Source organism: Garra rufa, chromosome 2 (assembly GCF_049309525.1).
Source record: "Garra rufa chromosome 2, GarRuf1.0, whole genome shotgun sequence".
Lineage (NCBI taxonomy): Eukaryota > Metazoa > Chordata > Actinopteri > Cypriniformes > Cyprinidae > Garra > Garra rufa.
The window spans coordinates 73,864,731-73,884,086 of record NC_133362.1 but is presented as its reverse complement, the minus strand read 5'-3'; the positions used below and the strand labels follow the sequence as shown (position 1 = coordinate 73,884,086).

At 36.4% G+C, this 19,356-nt stretch overlaps 2 protein-coding genes across 2 annotated transcripts in view; both read right to left on the bottom strand.

The window, feature by feature from the left end:
* LOC141325733 (uncharacterized) overlaps window positions 1-19,356 on the bottom strand; it is a 779,461-nt gene that overhangs the window by 249,249 nt on the left and 510,856 nt on the right. The window lies entirely within an intron of this gene.
* Window positions 1,290-19,007, bottom strand: LOC141325735 (RING finger protein 150-like). The gene is made up of 7 exons (XM_073834478.1): window positions 18,390-19,007; window positions 7,784-8,034; window positions 6,802-6,873; window positions 5,451-5,533; window positions 5,232-5,328; window positions 4,935-5,145; window positions 1,290-1,532 (listed from the first exon to the last, which is right to left on the bottom strand). The coding sequence occupies exons 1-7, from the start codon at window positions 18,841-18,843 to the stop codon at window positions 1,414-1,416; spliced, it is 1,287 nt and encodes a 428-aa protein (XP_073690579.1). The 5' UTR covers window positions 18,844-19,007; the 3' UTR covers window positions 1,290-1,413.

The following is a 19,356-nucleotide window of genomic DNA, read 5'->3' as shown; positions in this document are numbered from 1 at the left end:
GCATTTCTGTCAAACAACAGAGAATGGCATCCATAATCTTAGAAATACAAATGCTTATTTAGCATTTTTGATTAAATGTTGTGTGAAATATCTTAATCTTCATCAACACTGACAATCCAAGTCCCTGGAAACAGTTGCTGTTCACTCTAGTATAGAGTCCAATCAAATAATTATTTAATGAATGTGTTTTTAAATAAAATTGTATTTGATAATCAATAATGCATGCATTGTGCTCTATAATATATTTCCACAAATTCATTTTGGCTTGCGATATTAAGTCAGGTGGATTCTGATCCACTGATCCAGGCTGTCAGTGTTTTATCGTTTATGAAATAAAAAATATAAATATATACAAAAAAATAGAAAAATATTGTTCTGAAAGTAATTCAAGGATAAGATTGTGCTATTCTCATAGAATCACAATGATTATTAAAAGGGCGAAATCAGAATTAACTTGATTTGGCAAACACACTATATTACATATTCTTTATTTATATTATTATATTTTTACTTAAGTTATACTTTTAGATGTTTATATTTTGATAAATAAATAAATTATACAATTAAAAATGTATATCAAAATCTGCAATTGAAATGGTTATATATGACTATTTTAGTGTTGAAGATTAATTATATATGAATTAAATTTGATTAAATAACTGATTATTAAATAAACTTTCAGTTTTTGACCAGGCTTTCTGTAAATAATGCATTTTGGTGCATCACTAATAGGGTGTAAATGGGCATTATTGCAATTCATTTCCAAGCTAATTGTAACATGACATGCATGCAGTTTTCACTACTTGATTTGAATGTAATTGTCACTCTTGTAAATGACAAATTTAGCAGTGTGCATGTGGCCAAGCCGAATAGATGATAGCACATTGTCTAGACAAAATGAGCGGAAAGTATCTGCTTTTGTGGCATTGTGATTCACAAACACTGGCGTGACACACTGTCACAGGATACGGCTGCTGAAACACTCACTATATCATGAGCTGGGTTTTTGGATTTGACACATCACATATCTGAAGATACATGAACTACTGGTTAGAGCACACGCAAACTGCTTTAGAACACTTAACGCAAATGTAGGGCGCATTCATCGATGCATTACGTAAATTCATTTTGGAACATCCTGGTGTATACTGGCAGTGATCCCATAGGGAAGTTAAAACAGTCAAAATTTTCCAAAACAAAAGTGGAAACATCCCTCGTAGGTCTATGTGGATTTTGCGCAAGTTCGCGACAGAAGATATGAAATTGAGTGCAATACAGCCAGAGGATAAGGACAAGCAAGATGTTTTTGCAGTGATGGAGACCATGAGGTCAAAAAAGGAGGTTGCACACCTGTGCTGCTATTGCTTGTGTTCTTTTATTGTCCCGCTGCGGTCCTTCCCTGTTTATGGCACTTCAGGACTTGATGTCGTCCTGTTCTGGATCGGACTGCAGTTCGACGTCGGACAGGACAAGCTCCACTGGCATGATGAGTGACGTGTCTGAATCTGTGCTCATGGAGGGCTGGTGCTCACCTGAAACAACAAAAAAAACATTTGAATCGCAATGAAAATGTTAATAAGATTTCCATCATGGAAGCTTGTTTCTGTCACTAAATTTTAAAAAAAGATTACGATTATGCAATAATTTGAAATTGTGAGAAACTCGCATTTTTGAGAACAAAATGTGAGATATTAACACAGAATTGTGGAATTTAGAGAAAAATTTGCAATTTTGAACAAAGTCGGAATTTCGAGATATAAACTGAGAATTGTCAGAGCTGCAAGATGTTATCGATCAATGTTGAGAAGTCATAATTGCGAGATTTAAAACTAGAATTGCAAGATATAAATTCACAATTTAAGAAAAAAAATCTGAATTGTGAAATAGAAACTTTACATTACAAGATATTAACTTGCAATTCTGAGAAAACATAATTACGAGATTTAAAATTAGAATTGCAAGATATAAACTAAGAATTGCAAGATTTAAATTTAGGATTAAGAGATATAAACTTACAGAACAAGTCAGAATTACGAGATAAACCCAGAATTGCAAGATAAATGAAGAACTGCAAGATATAAATTCAGAATTAAAAAAAAGTCAGAATTGCAAGATAAACGAAGAACTGCAAGATATAAACTCAGAATTGCAAGACATAAACTTGTCATTTAAAAAAAATGCAAGATAAACTAAGAATTGTGAGATAAAAACTCAGAATTTTGAAAAAAGTCAGAATTGCAAGATAAATGAAGAACTGCGAGATACAAACTCAGAATTGGGAGATATAAACTCAGAATTAAAAAAAAAGGTCAGAATTGCAAGATAAACTCATAATTGCGAGATATGAGCTCACAATATTAAGAAATGGACAAAATATAAACTTAAAATTGCCTTTTACATTCTTGTGACATGGCATTGCGGATTACTATTTTGGAGCTTTTGATTGAGGAAAAAATTGCTTAGAAGACACAAGATACATGGTGTGGTGTTATTTATTTTGTTTGGAGTCTGACAGGCTTATTTGCAGTGCCTGGTAGCAGAACCGAAGCAACAAATCTAGTCTTCTACACTGACAGAAGGCCTGATACGGCCTACAGAAGCAGCACAGGATCTGATCAGAGCTGCGACGGAGAACCAGGACATGCTGTGCTTTTTTATTTGCTGCCGGTACCAAAAAAATGACCTAAATCTACAAGAGCTGAAAGTAGATCGCACGCAAGACCACTGGAACAGACTAAAATCATCAAATCCACATCCAAGAGATGTGTAGGTCAGGGTGAGAGAGGCAAATTTCACATTGGAACTACAATTCCCTTTACATTTCCGCCATTGAAATAATAATAATAAAAAGGTTATTGCAACTTGTTATTTCACAACTCTTGACTTTTTTTTTTGCAATTCAGATTTTTTTTTTTTCACAATTAGGAGATATAAACTCACAATCATGAGTTATAGTCAGAATTGTAAGATATAAACTCGCAATTCTGAGAAATAAAGTCACAATTGCATGATAAAAACTTGCAATTGCGAGCTGTAATTAAAAATTCCAAGATATAAATTCGAGAAATGAAGTATGAATTCTGAGAAATGAAGTCAGAATTGTGTTATATAAACTTGCAGTTGCGAGTTAAGTCAGAGGTGTGAGATATAAACTCACAATTCTGAGAAATAAAGTCACAATTGCATGATAAAAACTCGCAATTGCGAGTTATAAAGTAAAAATTTCAAGATATAAATCTGCAATTCTGAGAAATTAAGTCAGAATTGTGTGATATAAACTTGCCGTTGCGAGTTAAGTCAGAATTGTGAGATATAAACTCACAGTTCTGAGAAATAAAGTCACAATTGCATGATAAAAACTCGCAATTGCGAGTTATAAAGTAAAAATTTCAAGATATAAATCTGCAATTCTAAGAAATTATGTCAGAATTGTGTGATATAAACTTGCCGTTGCGAGTTAAGTCAGAATTGTGAGATATAAACTCACAGTTCTGAGAAATAAAGTCACAATTGCATGATAAAAACTCGCAATTGCGAGTTATAAAGTAAAAATTTCAAGATATAAATCTGCAATTCTAAGAAATTATGTCAGAATTGTGTGATATAAACTTGCCGTTGCAAGTTAAGTCAGAGTTGTGAGATATAGATGTGCAATTTTGAGAATTAAAGTCAGAATTGCTTGATATAAACTCACAATTCTGAGAAATAAAGTAAGACTTCTGTGATATAAACTTGCAGTTGTGAGTTAAGTCAGAATTGTAAGATATAAACTCACAATTCTGAAAAAAGTCACAATTGCGATTTATAAAGTAGGAATTGTAAGATATAAACTAGCAGTTGCGTGTTAAGTCAGAATTGTGAGATATAAACTCGCAATTCTGTGAACATATCAGTCTTTTTTTTTTTCCTCAGAACTGAACTTTATAACTCGCAATTGTGAGTTTATATCCCGCAGTTCTGACTTTATAACTCGCAAATGTGCATTTATATCTCACAATTCTGAGAAAAAAGTCAGAATTGCAAGATGTAACTTGAAATTGCAAGAAAAAAAAAGTCAAAATTGTGAGATAAAAAGACGCAATTACCTTTATATTTTTTATTCAGTGGCGGAAACAGGCTTCCATATTATACAGATCCTTGCATTATGTGGAAAATGCCTTTATTAGGAAATTTATTGAATTTTGATAGAGCCCTCATTTGAGTTTCGTTTTATATAGTAACTAAAAATACACAGAATTAAGAAAATATAGGACTATATGTTGTTACATTACTGCTAATTTTGTTATTTTACCAAAAAATAAAGGTTTATGCCAAGATAAGTTGTTTTCTTGAAAATTATTATTTTTTTTATTATTATTATTTTAAACTTGAATGATAGTGTATAATAAAATCCGTCACAATATGTGACCCTGGACCACAAAACCAGTCAATTGAGAGCTGAATAAACAAGCTTTCCATTGATGTATGGTTTGTTGGGATAGGACAATATTTAGTCGAGATATAACTATTTGAAAATCTGAGGGTGCAAAAAAAAAAAAAATCTAAATATTGAGAAAATCGCCTTTAAAATTGTCCAAATGAAGTTTTTAGCTATGCATATTACTAATCAAAACTTAAGTTTTGATATATTTACGGTAGGAAATTTACAAAAAATCTCCATGGAACATGATCTTTACTTAATATCCTAAAGATTGGAAGAAAATTCCTTTTATTAGGATATTTATTCAATTTTATTAGAGCCCTCATTTGAGTTTCATTTTATAGAGTAACTGAAAAAATACACAGAATTAAGAAAACAAAGGTCTATATGTTGTTACATTACTGCTAATTGTCTTATTTTCCAAAAAAGAAAGGTTCATGTCAAGATAAGTTGTTGTCTTAAAAATGCATAGGCTTGTGTATTGCGAGTCACGTGACTGTTCATCCATACTCACTGCTGGCGATGTGGTTGCTCTCTCCAACCTGCGGGAAGGTGTCCATCTCGTGGTAAATGTGTGACAGGCCTATTGTTCGGACACCTGGGTCCAAGACCACTGAGCTCTCGCCCACTGAGACCTCACTAGCCCCCGTCACAGGGTTTGTGGGCGGCCCGCTGACGGATATCTCATAATCAGGAGGGATGTCATCAGAACAGTCTGTATTAGGCTGTTTGGATGACAAATGACAGCTTTATTAAGAGCAAAACAATAAGCCACAGTAAGACTCATGGATAGAGCAGCTTCTACTCTTACCGGGATGCCCAAGGCCTTAAGGATGTTCATTTTGCACATGGGACAAGTTCTGTGGTCCTGTAGCCAAGGGTCCACACAGTTCTTATGGAAGACATGACTGGAAATAACAGCACAGTTACATGAAACAGTATGAGTTTTAATTGTCATTTCTTTGAGAATCAGAATTCGTCCTTTCAAGCTACTTCACTGATGTCTTGTAATGTTTGTGTGAAATCTTACCAACACGGCAGTATCCTGACAACGTCATTAGGTTTGTAGTCTTCAATACACACGGCGCAGTTGTCAAAGTCTGACTCGGTTTCCTAGAAACAGCAGGTCGATAAATAATGTTGTGAGAAACCACACGTGGGTGACTGTATGTGTACACATCCGTGAAATCTCCATTAGAGCTAAAGCAGCAGACAGGAACATACAGTTATAAAACAGGTCTAATGAGACTGAATCACAGACGGGTGTTAAAGGACACCAATCAGACTACAGACGTCACGCATTATATCATTTTCTCTTCCAAAGTGACCCTTGTAATAAGAATTTAGAATTAGAACAATCTATTTTTACACTGAAAATTTGATTTTTTGTAAGGAATTAACACTTTCATTCAGTAAGTTTTTTTCAAGTAGTAAATGCTATTTTCTAACTTTCTATTCATCAAAGAATTAAAAAAATGTATCAAAAATATAAAGCAGCACAACTGTTTTTAACATTAAAAATAATTCTAAATGCTTCTTGAGTAACAAATCAGTATCATGTTACGCTGAAGAATAGTAATGATGCTGAAAAATCAGGTTTTCATCACAGGAATAAATTACATTTTAAAATATATTCAAATATAAAAAAGTTTTTTAAATTGTATTACGTTTCATAATATTACTATTTTTTCCATATTTGTGATCAAATAAAAGCAGTTTTGGTGAGAAGAAAACACTTTCATCAAACATCACAAAAAAAAAAAAAAAAAAAATCAAACTTGAATAATAGCGTATAAGAAAAGGACCACAAAACCATAGTTTTAATAGTTAGTTGTTACAAAAAAAAATCGCCTTTAAAGTTGTTCAAATGAAGTTCTTAGAGATGCATATTACTAATCAAAAATTAAGTTTCGATATATTTAAGGTAGGAAATTTACAAAATATCTTCAAGAAACATGATCTTTACTTAATATTGTAATGATTTTTGGCATTAAAAAATTGATAATTTTGACCCATACAATGTATTTTTGGCTATTGCTACAAATATACCTGTGCTACTTAAAGGAACACTCCACTTTTTTTGGAAATAGGCTCATTCTCCAACTCCCCCTGAGTTAATAAGTTGAGTTTTCCCGTTTTGAAATCCATTCAGCTGCTCTCCTGTTCTGGCGATGTCACAGATTTTACAGTAATTTTTTACGGTATTTCAAAACGGTAAAACTCAATTTATTAACTCGGGGGGAGAGTGTTCCTTTAAGACTGGTTTTGTGGTCTAGGGTCACATATGTTTTTGTCACACTTTGCATGATTGTTTTTTATTTTAGTTATAGCACTATTGTTTAGAATAGTGCTAAAAGACTGAAGCTCAAAATGAACCAAACCTTGTCACCCTTCCTGATGGTCCGTACTTGTAACTTGCTTATGGCCTTTTTAGCAGCGTCACCCAGTCGCCTCTGCAAAACACATGAAACATGCACTGAAATGTCTGATTTTAAACCAACTTTAAAGAATTCGTTTTCTCCAGAATTAAAATTTCCTGATTTTCTCATCCTCATGTCATCCAAGATATTCATGTCTGTCTTTCTTCAGTCAAAAAGAAATTAAGGTACGATTTTTCTCCAAGTCCAAATTGCAGTTTCAATGCAGCTTCAAATGGGCTCTAGACAGATCTCAGCTGAGGACTAAGGGTCTTGTCTAGTTAAAGGACTGGTAATTTCCCAAAAACAACAACATTTACATACTTTTTAACCACAAATGCCACAAAATAGCTCAACCTCACGCATTACATAATCATGTAGAAAAGGTCACACGTGATGAAGGTGGAAGTATTGTGCAAAGACCTCTATTAAAAAGGTTAAAACAACAATGTTGGATGATTTTAAAGTTGAAAGAGATAGTGAGATGGTTTTTCACCCTTCCCTATCTTTGCGAAGTGGACTACACAGAGGAAGAACTAAATGCGCATGATCTTTTCAACTTTCCTTCGCAGAACTAGTGCGAGATGAACATTTGTACATAAGAAGTATATAAATGTTTATTTATTTTTTTTTTAGAAAATGACAGATTGTTTTGCTAGATAAGACCCTTACTCTTCAGCTGGGATCATGTAGAGCCCTTTGAAGCTGCATTTAAATTGTAATTCGGACCTTCAACCAGTTGGCTGCCACTGAAGTCCACTATTTGGAAAAAATCCTGGAATGTTTTTCTTAAAAACCTTCATTTCTTTTCGACTGAAAAAAGACAGACATGAACATCTTGAATGACATGGGGGTGAGTAAATTACCAGGTCATTTAAATTCAGTTGTAATTCCCTTTGTTTTCTTAATGCATATTGTGTAAAACACAAGTGTGACTGTACAGCACCTGGTTGCGGTCTCTTGCATTTGCGTAGCGGAAGCGCTGGATGTAGTAGAAGACCAGCCAGGCTAGAGAGATGATCATCAGGACAATGAAGGATATGGAGACGAACACCACTGAGGTGCGGCTGACGTATTTCTGCAGGTTGCGTGTGCCGATGGTGATGTGCATGGCCACGGTTATGTTCTTCTCCAGCAAGGCCATAATCTCACGGCCTTTGGGCTCAGGAATCATAATCGCCACCACATCGCCGGTACCTAAACCAATGATAAAAGATTCAAACCTCAAATGAATTGACACAGATGACTTACTCCACCATTACACTTCACATTCATTGACCCATGTAAAAACACATGGATAGCCAGCGAGTCACAGCATTCTCACAGCGTCTTTGACATTTAGTGTCTAGACTCTGCTTGAGTCATTTGATCTCTAGAAATCTTTGGAAAAGCCTTAACATGCATTTCCTGAACTGATCTGCAAACCCGATGTAATTAAATACTGAGACCAAACACACAGGCCAGTCCCACCTTCCTTTATACTGGTACCAGGATCTTTTTTGTTTTATTAAGAGAATTTCCAAATACTCAATACTTGAATAAAGTCTGGTATTTTTAAGTGATATTATTTCAAGATTCAGTTTTAGTATTATTTATATACTATTGTAGTATTTATTAATATTTTGAGTAGGAGTCGAGGATTATCGGAGCCAATTTTATTTTTACGGTTATCAGTATCAGTCATTTTCAAAATGATTTGCCGTTAACATTATTTAAAAGCATTTTTTAAAAGTTATTGGTTCAAAATATCGGTTATCGGTCAACTTGATCTGTAATAATCGGTATCGGCATTGGCCCTGAAAAACACATATTAGCTCTAATTTTAAGTTAGTATTTATTTTTATTTTTCAGTTATCATTTTAATTTTAATTTAAGACTTTTATGTGTATCATTTTTTAAATTTCCATTTAGCTTTATTATTTTTATTTCTGTTTTGTTTTGTCATCTTAGCACTCCAACACTCATTTTTTTTAAGTTTTTTAAATTTACATTTTTTTAAGTTTAAGTCTAATATTTATATTTTATCTTATTTCAGCTTTATTTCAGGTAACTGATTTTAATAGTTTGTTTTAAATAAGGATTTATTCAAAAACAAGCAAAGAAAAATAAAGAAACTGAGAAACAGGCACAAATAATTGAATTTTAATATATTTAAAAAATGAACCTCTTGAAAATTAAATAAACAAAATAATAAAGAAATAACCAAATTAAAAAAAATATACTACAACAACTACAACAAAAAAATCTACATTAGGAATGAATTAATAAATCAATAAACAAAAACAAATAAATTAAGTCTGTCAATAATAGAGTATTTTTTAAAGTTTATAACATAATGCCATTTTTTTTATATTTTGTAAAACTACACTGAAATTTCACAATAGTTAATGATTCTGTTAAACCTAATAGTTTCAAGCATTACTGTATGTTTTTAGATTTTTTTTTGTTAGATATTAGATGATTTTGCATTTAAACTTGTGTGTTTTTGCTCACTTTTTCATCACCTAATGTTTATAATAGTTGTAGACAAGATGGCGCCGCGAATGGCAGCCTCTGTGCTTAGCTCTCCAGTTGTTTTTGTGTTTTTGTTCGTTTTTCCTGTTTTTTGTTTTGCAAACACGATCAGTTTTACAAGGGATGAACTGCTAAACATTAGGCAGAACATACCACAAAATCTCCTACCGGTTTTTGATTATTCGGACGTTTTGCTCAACATCATAGTTGGCGGAGCGGCGGCGCTTACCAAAGGCTTCAGGACGCGCAGGACGCGCAGGACGCGGGGGAAGCGCGCCGGCGCGCTCGTGAAGCTTCGTCAGCGTGGATTCAGGATGACACTGCCAGGCATACATTTGGCAAATCTCCGGTCTCTACCAAACAAAACGGACGAACTCCTTCTGCTCTCCCGGACAAATAAGGACTTCTCACACTCTGCTGCTCTGTGTTTCACGGAAACCTGGCTGAACGCGGCTATACCGGACAGCGCGATTCATCTCCCGGGATATCAGCTGTTCAGAGGAGACCGCGACGCAGAATCGACGGGGAAATCGCGCGGCGGCGGGACGTGCTTTTACATCAATGAGAGGTGGTGTACAGATGTAACAGTGTTAAAGAAAATATGCTGTTCTGATGTTGAAGCGCTTTTCATAAACTGTAAGCCGTTCTATTCGCCGCGAGAGTTTTGCTCGTTCATTCTCGTGAGTGTGTACATTCCACCGCAAGCGCACGTGAGCCTGGCGTTACAGAAACTCGCTGATCACATCACAGAGACAGAACAACAACACCCGGACTCTGTTTTAATCATTCTTGGGGATTTTAATAGAGCAAATCTCTCCCGTGAACTGCCAAAATACAGACAGCACATCACATGTCCGACCAGAGATAGAAATATATTGGACCACTGTTACACCACAATAAGGAATGCATATCACTCTGTCTCACGGGCAGCTTTGGGACTTTCTGATCACTGCCTGGTTCATCTTATACCAACCTACAGGCAAAAACTTAAATCTGCTAAACCTGTAGCAAAGTCTGTAAAGAGATGGACCAACGAAACAGAGCGGGCTTTACAAGCCTGTTTCGAATGTACTGATTGGAGTGTTTTTGAAGCTGCTGCTACTGATTTGGACGAGCTTACAGAGACTGTTACTTCATATATCAGTTTCTGTGAGGATTTATGCATTCCTACCAGGACTCGCTTAACTTACAACAACGACAAACCATGGTTCACTGCAAAACTCAGACAGCTTCGTCATGTCAAAGATGATGCTTACAGGAAAGGGGACAAAGTCTTGTATAAAGAGGCCAAATACACACTGGAAAAGGAGATCAAAGTGGCAAAGAGAAATTATTCCGAAAAGATAAGGAACCAATTTCATTCCAGTGACTCTTCATCAGTGTGGAAAGGTCTAAAACAAATCACCAATTACAAGACATCATCCCCCAGCACTTTGCAGAATCAGCAACTGGCAGACGATCTGAACGAGTTCTATTGTCGGTTTGAAAAGACACCATTTACACCTCCAACATCACCCCTCTCCCCCACTCCTGCAACTCCCATTCAAATCAGTGAAGATGAGGTACGCAAGGTCTTCAAAAAGAACAAAAGAAGAAAGGCACCAGGCCCTGACGGTGTCACACCAGCCTGTCTGAAAACCTGTGCAGATCAGCTGGCACCCATTTTCTCACAGATCTTCAATAGGTCTTTGGAGTTGTGTGAAGTCCCCGCCTCTCTCAAACGTTCTGAAATCATCCCCATTCCAAAGAAACCCAAAATAACAGGACTTAACGACTACAGACCTGTGGCGCTAACATCTGTCGTCATGAAGTCGTTTGAGAAACTGGTTCTGGCTTATCTGAAGGACATCACCGGACCCTTACTGGACCCCCTGCAGTTTGCTTATCGTGCAAACAGGTCTGTAGATGATGCAGTGAACATGAGTCTACATTTCATACTGCAGCATCTGGACAAATCAGGGACTTACGCGAGGATCCTGTTTGTGGACTTCAGTTCAGCCTTCAACACTATCATCCCAAACCTCCTCCTGCCCAAACTAACTCAGCTCTCTGTGCCCACATCAGTCTGTCAGTGGATCAACAGCTTCCTGACAGACAGGCAGCAGCTAGTGAGGCTGGGAAAATTCTCATCCAGCACCCGGACTATCAGCACTGGCGCCCCTCAGGGTTGTGTCCTCTCCCCACTGCTCTTCTCCCTGTATACTAATGACTGTACCTCCAAAGACCCCTCTGTCAAGCTCCTGAAGTTTGCAGACGACACCACACTTATCGGCCTCATTCAGGACGGTGACGAGTCTGCTTACAGACAGGAGGTAAAAGAGCTGGCTGTCTGGTGCAGTCATAACAACCTGGAGCTCAACACGCTCAAAACTGTGGAGATGATCATAGACTTCAGGAAAACCCCCCCTGCTCTCCCCCCACTCACCATCATGGACAGCACTGTAAACACAGTGGAGTCATTCAGGTTCCTTGGAAATACCATCTCTCAGGACCTGAAGTGGGACATTCACATAGACTCCATTGTGAAAAAAGCCCAGCAGAGGCTGTACTTCCTCCGCCAGCTGAGGAAGCTCAACCTGCCACAGGAACTGCTGAAACAGTTTTACTCTGCCATTATTGAATCCGTCCTCTGCACTTCAATTACCATCTGGTTCAGCTCAGCTACAAATTCTGATCTCAGAAGACTACGTCGGATAGTCCGGACTGCTGAGCGAATCATTGGTACAACCCTCCCTACCCTTCAAGATCTGTACTTATCCAGAGTACGAAAAAGGGCTGCCAAAATTACTCTGGACCCCTCACATCCAGCACACTCACTTTTTGAACTGTTACCATCTGGTCGGCGCTACAGAGCACTGAGCACTAGAACGACCAGACACCGAAACAGTTTCTTTCCTCAGGCAATCCATCTCATGAACACTTGATCGTGGAACATACAACACTATACATTCTTTATTCATTTTTCCGTTATTTATTTAAAGCACATACTTACTCCATTCAAATGTCTTTGCTATTTTTGCACATTGTCTGTCTTGTATACCTCTATATTGTTCTTTTTATAATATGTATCGTCTTGTCACTGTCTTTCTGTAGCACTGTGGAGCTCTGTCACAAAAACAAATTCCTAGTATGTGCAAACATACCTGGCAATAAAGCTCATTCTGATTCTGATTCTGATTCTGATAATCTGAAACGGTAGATTTCACACATCTCAGCTAAGTTCTGGCTTCCAGTCTCTATGGACTCTGAACTTCCGTTTTCCATCTGATAAAGCCAGTCATTTCTTCCTTAAAATTAGCACTAGCTGAACTGAGCTGTAATGCAGCCAGGCGATGTATTTGAGCCATTTTAAAGCACGATTAACATTAACATCTCATGTCTGAGCTGAAGAATTCAAGTACATGCGCTGAACTCTGACACACTTGTAGTGAGCTTCCTACAACCACTATTTCTTAATTATGATTTCCTCAACAACAACACTGTAAAACCCCAGGGCAATGGCCAATCCCTCTTCGTGCACATTTTCCATATGTCAACAAAGAACCAAAAATAAAACTATGAAGAAATGTACTTGACCAGTGCTGAGTGACCAGCCCTCTCCATTTACAAACAAGGAACTGTCTGAACGCTGATTTGAGAGATGAATTACTGTGCTGCAGAGTTCAGGATACAGAAGACTGATTAATGTTAAACACAACACTTAAGGAGCTTCATCAATAACAACATGACAGCATCAGGTCAGAAGTCAAAGCTGCACATGAATGTAGTTAGTTTCAGACTCCAAGCCACTTGAACCCTTAAACTCTTATTGGAATATGAACATTTTAGAGGCTAAGGAGGGACGTTAAAGGGATAGTTCATCCAAAAATGAACATTCTGTTATTATTTACTCAAGTCTTTCCAAACCTGTATAAAGTTCTGTTGAACACAAAAGAAGATATTTTGAAGAATGGCAGTAACCAAACAATTGCTGGTACCCATTGACTTCCACATTACGGAAAAAAAATGCAATGGAAGTCAATGGCTCAATCTTTTGGTTACTAACACTCTTCAAAATATCTTATTTCTGTGTCCAACAGAAGAAAGAAACTCTTTTGAACACAAAAGATGATATTTTGCGAAATGTTGGTGAACAACTCCGGCAATTTGATAGTACCTAGAATATCAAAATCAACTGCGGGCGGCAGATCATTTTCACATTTAGCGCCCAAACTCTGGAACAATCTACCTAACACTGTTCGGGAGGCAGACACACTCTGTCAGTTTAAATCTAGATTAAAGACCCATCTCTTTAACCTGGCCTACACTTAATACATTTCATAATCCAAAGTCGTTAAAAGATTGTTAGGCTGCATTATTTAGGTCAACCAGAACCAGGGACACTTCCTATAACACCTGATGTACTCGTTGCATCAGAAGAAGAATGGCATCTACGCTAATATTAGTATCTTTCCTTCTTATTCCGAGGTCACCGTAGCCACCCTTATCCAGATCAGACGGTCACTGCAGTCTCCCGGATCTAGTCCGTGCCCATCAGCACCCAGAGATATCCTCTACAGCCCTGAATGTCAGCAGAGACCACATCAACTAGATGAGCCCCAGAGACAGATCATCAGTGAAGACCACATCACCTAGACGGCCATCGACGCAAGATGAGTCCTCTCCAATCTGATTTTGTGGCAACTTGGAACTCTTGCATCTACATTAATATTAGTCTGTTTGTTTCTTATTCCCAGGTCACCATTGCCACCAGATCCAGTCCGTATCCAGATCAGATGGTCACTGCAGTCCCCCGGATCCAGTCCAAACCTAGAGCAGATGGTGGATCAACACCTACAGCCGAATGTCAGCGGATACCGTGTCAACTAGTTGAGCCCCAGAGACAGATCATCAAGAAAGAACTCCTACCCTAAACGGCCACCGACACAAGGCCATGGGAACCAGATGAGTCCTTTCCAATTTGACTTTGTTGCAATATGGAACTCTTGCATTATTATTGACATTTTATTTTATTATTTTAATACTGTAAGGTTGCTTTGACACAACTTGTATTGTAAAAAGCGTTGTATAAATAATCTTGACTTGATTTGAACAAACAGTTGCTGGTAGCCGTTGACATCCATAGTATGGAAAAACAACTACTGAAGTCAATGGCTACCAGCAACTGTTTGGTTACCAACATTCTTCAAAATATCTTATTTCCGTGTTCAACAGAAGAAAGAAACTCTATTGAACACAAAAGTTGATATTTTGAAGAATGGTGGTAACCAAACAATTGACGGTACCCATTGACTTCCATAGTATGCAAAAAAAAAATGCTATGGGCATCAATGGCTACAATCAACTGTTTGGTTACCAACATTCTTCAAAATATCTTATTTCCGTGTTCAACAGAAGAAAGAAACTCTATTGAACACAAAAGTTGATATTTTGAAGAATGGTGGTAACCAAACAATTGACGGTACCCATTGACTTCCATAGTATGCAAAAAAAATGCTATGGGCATCAATGGCTACAATCAACTGTTTGGTTACCAACATTCTTCAAAATATCTTATTTCCGTGTTCAACAGAAGAAAGAAACTCTATTGAACACAAAAGTTGATATTTTGAAGAATGGTGGTAACCAAACAATTGACGGTACCCATTGACTTCCATAGTATGCAAAAAAAATGCTATGGGCATCAATGGCGACAATCAACTGTTTGGTTATCAACATTCTTCAAAATATCTTATTTCTGTGTTCAACAGAAGAAAGAAACTCTATTGAACACAAAAGATGATATTTTGAAGACTGTTGGTAACCAAACAATTGACGGTACCCATTGACTTCCATAGTATGCAAAAAAAATGCTATGGGCATCAATAGCTATAATCAACTGTTTGGTTACCAACATTCTTCAAAATATTTTATTTCTGTGTTCAACAGAAGAAAGAAACTCTATTGAACAAAAAATTATATTTTGACGAATGTTGGTAACCAAACAATTGACGGTACCCATTGACTTCCATAGTATGCAAAAAAAATGTTATGGGCATCAATGGCTACAATCAACTGGTTGGTTACCAACATTCTTCAAAATATCTTATTTCTGTGTTCAGCAGATGAAAAAAACCCTAACCCTAACCCTAATACAAAAGATGATTTTTTTGAAGAATGTTGGTAACCAAACAATTGCTGGTAGCCATTGACATCCACAGTATGGAAAAACAACTACTGAAGACAATGTTTCCCAGCAACTGACTGGTTACCAACATTCTTCAAAATACCATATTTCTGTGTTCAACATAAGAAAAACTCTGTTGAACACAAAATATTTTATTTTGAAGAAAGGTGGTAACCAAATAATTGACGGTACCCATTTACATACCCAACATTCTTCAAAATATCATCTTTAGTGTTCAACATAACTCCATACACGTTTGGAACAACTTGAGGGTGAGTAAATAATTAAAGACTATGCCCAAAAGGTTTTTTTTTTTTTTTTTTTTGCAACTACTTGACATCAAGTCACTACTTTCATGTAATTTAGAAGGACTTCCCTGTTGCAAATATTGTTTCTAATGATTCCTAAGGATTTCTTCCTTTTCTAGTAAACCTTGCATTGCATATTATGAATATTGTTGACTTTTTATGTAAACTTTTTGTATCATAGCAGAATATTTGGTTTGGATACTGTTGCTCATGACACTGACGGCACTAGCCATGTCAAATGGATGAACTGAATGACTGCTAACATGAAAAACTACAAAGAATTTATGAAACAAAAGGTCAAAAGACAAGAAAATAGTGAGGAAGTGAGAGAGACAGAGAGAACAACAGGGACTCCTGATTAGACCCAGACACAACAGCATGTCATGATCATGACTTCTGCAAAATGCAGCAGAGATTCTTGTGGTTGAAATGGTTTGAGCAATCTTACAACTCCCACTGCTAATGTTACCGAATGTAACTGCAACATGCACAGACAAGATCTTTGAGAACATGTTGAAAGGAATAATTCACCCATGAATGAAAATTCACTGAAAATTCAGTCACCCTCAGGCCATCCAACATGTGGATGAGTTTGTTTCTTCATGGGAACGGATTTGGAGAAATGTAACATTACATCACTCACCAACGGATCCTCTGTAGTGAATGGGTGCCGTCAGAATTAAAGTCCAAACAGCTGATAAAAACATCTAAAAGTAATCCATAATGTTTCCTGCTCCAGTAAAAATGCCATCCCCTGTTATCCTCTCACATTAAAATGCAGCAACCTATTTGTTTAAAACTCTTTTGGACTGTTTTACGATGCTTGACTTGGGCAAATTTCTCTCCTGATTCAAACAATACAACATTTTCACTAAAGAAAGCAATAGTATGCATAGAGGACTTGTATTGTAACCAAAGCAGTATTTATTGTGAAGTTTTTAATCAGCTGTTTGGACTCTTATTCTGACGGCACCCATTCACTGCAGATACTATATTTCTCCAAATCTGATGAAGAAACAAACTCATCTACATCTTATAAGTATTTTAATTTGGGAACAAGCATCACGATAATAATAATTTTATTAAGACACAAATGTTCCTAAAATCCCAAAAGGTTTCATCTTCAAATATATTAAATTTTGGGATGTGTGACTGTGCATGTTTGTGGAAATCGCTGAGAAATCACGACAAAAACATGGAGAAACCTGCAGCGACTTTAAACACACGGAGTAATCATGTCGCAACTCAACAAATAAACATCGTACTTAGTTGCTTCAGAGGATGTGAGTCAAGAAAATACATGTGTAGACCAATATATTTCTTTTCTTGTAATAGATGAATAATTTTTTAAACAAGTAACATTTTGAAGTATGTTTTACCATTTAAAACACCTGTTTTCTATTTGAATATAATTTGAAATGTAATTTATTCAAAGCTGAATTTTCAGCATCATTACTCCAGTCACATGATCCTCCAGAAATCATTATTATTATTTTACAGAATATAGAATTAAAGAATATTAGAATCATTTCTGAAGGATCATGTGACTGAAGTAAAGATGCTAAAAATTCAGTTTTGAAATCACAGGAATAAATTTCATTTTAAAATATATTCGAATAGAAAACCGTTCTTTTTAAATAGTAAAAATATTTCAAAATTTTACTGTTTTGCTGTACTTTGGATCAAATAAATGCAGACTTGGTGAGCAGAAGAGACTTTTAAAAAACATTAAAAAGCTCACTGTTCAAAAACATTTGACTGGTATAAGTTTGGAAAGTGGGGTCTTGGGAATGTCATTAATGTGTGATAACATTCCATATTTTTAGCATTATAGTTATTAACTTTTTTGCATTTATTGCCATGAAAACAATGTTAAAATGCAATAAATAAAGTAACGAATGGAACCTTGATGTAAAATATAAAGCAATATGAAAATATTGCTGCAAGTATGCAAAAGAAGTTTAATACTTTGCAAAGTATGAAAACAAACCATGCAAATATCAAAAGTTCAACAGGTTTTTCCACATCAAGATACAATGCATGATACATGTTAACTATTAATTGCCCAAACAAACTGGTCAAGCTTAGATCACACAATATGGATCACTGGCCATAATCACACGTTAGTGCATTGATGTGATATCCTAGTTATATATTAAAGGAATAGTTAATCAGTCATTGTTTGTTCACCAAAATGACCTTCAATTAAAGTTTCTGTACAGCTCAGATAAAAATGACAATTCTGTCATCATTTATTCACCATAAGTTGTATTTCTTTCCTCTGTTGAAAATTTTAAAGAATGCTGTCAACCAAACAGGTGCTGCTAAGCATTGATTTGCATTGCATGAAAAAAATACTAAAGTCAATGGCTACCATTTGTTACCCACATTCTATATCTCCTTTTGTGTTCAGCAGAAGAACTCCAACACCAACTTAAAAGTGAACTATTCCTTTAAGTTGCTCTTCATATTCTTTACAATGAAAGTGGGTTTATAAAGTTGCACAACTTGCACTATAACGGTCATTTGGAGAGCAAATGCACAAGAAAAGAGTCTCGTCTTACCGTAATGTGGCATAGTTATGGTATCATTGGAGTTGCTGGTGCCCATATTAAAAATGACCACAGCGGATGCATTGAGAGCAGCAGCATGTCTGATCTTCTCTCTGTAGGTGCAGTTTCCTCGGGCTATCAGTGCTATCCATGGGATGTGGGGATGGGAAAGGGGGAATTTAGTGTTACTGTCACACGCCTGTCTGTCCTGCAGAAGAGATGGCATAAACACAAAGCCCCTGGCATCTCTTTTAGGAGAGTGCTCCCCATATCTGCCACATTCACTCTTGTCTGTCTTGATTTCAGAAGTCACTGGATCCAGGTAGGTGATGTTGACAAAGGCAGTGTACCATTCCTCCTTCTCTGCCACTGTGAAGTCCAGACACAGCAAATGCACAAAGCAAAACGACAGCAGCCATGTCGACAGGGCAAGACTCCGGCAGGCTTGGGTAAGGGACATTGCCATGTTTTCAGAAATGAACCCAAACTAACTGTTTTCACGCTGGGGGACGTCTTTATCCAGACTCTTTTTCAGTATATGATTCTGATCCGTGAAAACGACATTACTTGGCAACCCGACATTACAAACAGACCGCAGTCAGAACGAAACATCTACCTGTCCATCGCCATCGTCCTTTCAAAGTGGCTTATAGATGCAGTCCACCATCATGTCGAGTCACCCAGCAGCATTTGCGCTTGTTGTGACGGTGCCGGATGCGAAGGTTGCCAGATATTGGTACTAAACAGATTGTAGAGGAAAAAATGTAGGTGTTGAAGAAGACCACAATACAGAATGATATAGTAACCAATACGAGACCCAAAGAGCATATATATATATATATATATATCGGAAATCACAGTCTTTAAAAGCTTTAGCAGCTTTAAAAATCAGAAATTGTTTAGATATACTGCTTGATTTATATTTAAAAATCGTTTTATTGTTCTTTTTTTATATATATATGCAATGTTTAATTTTGTC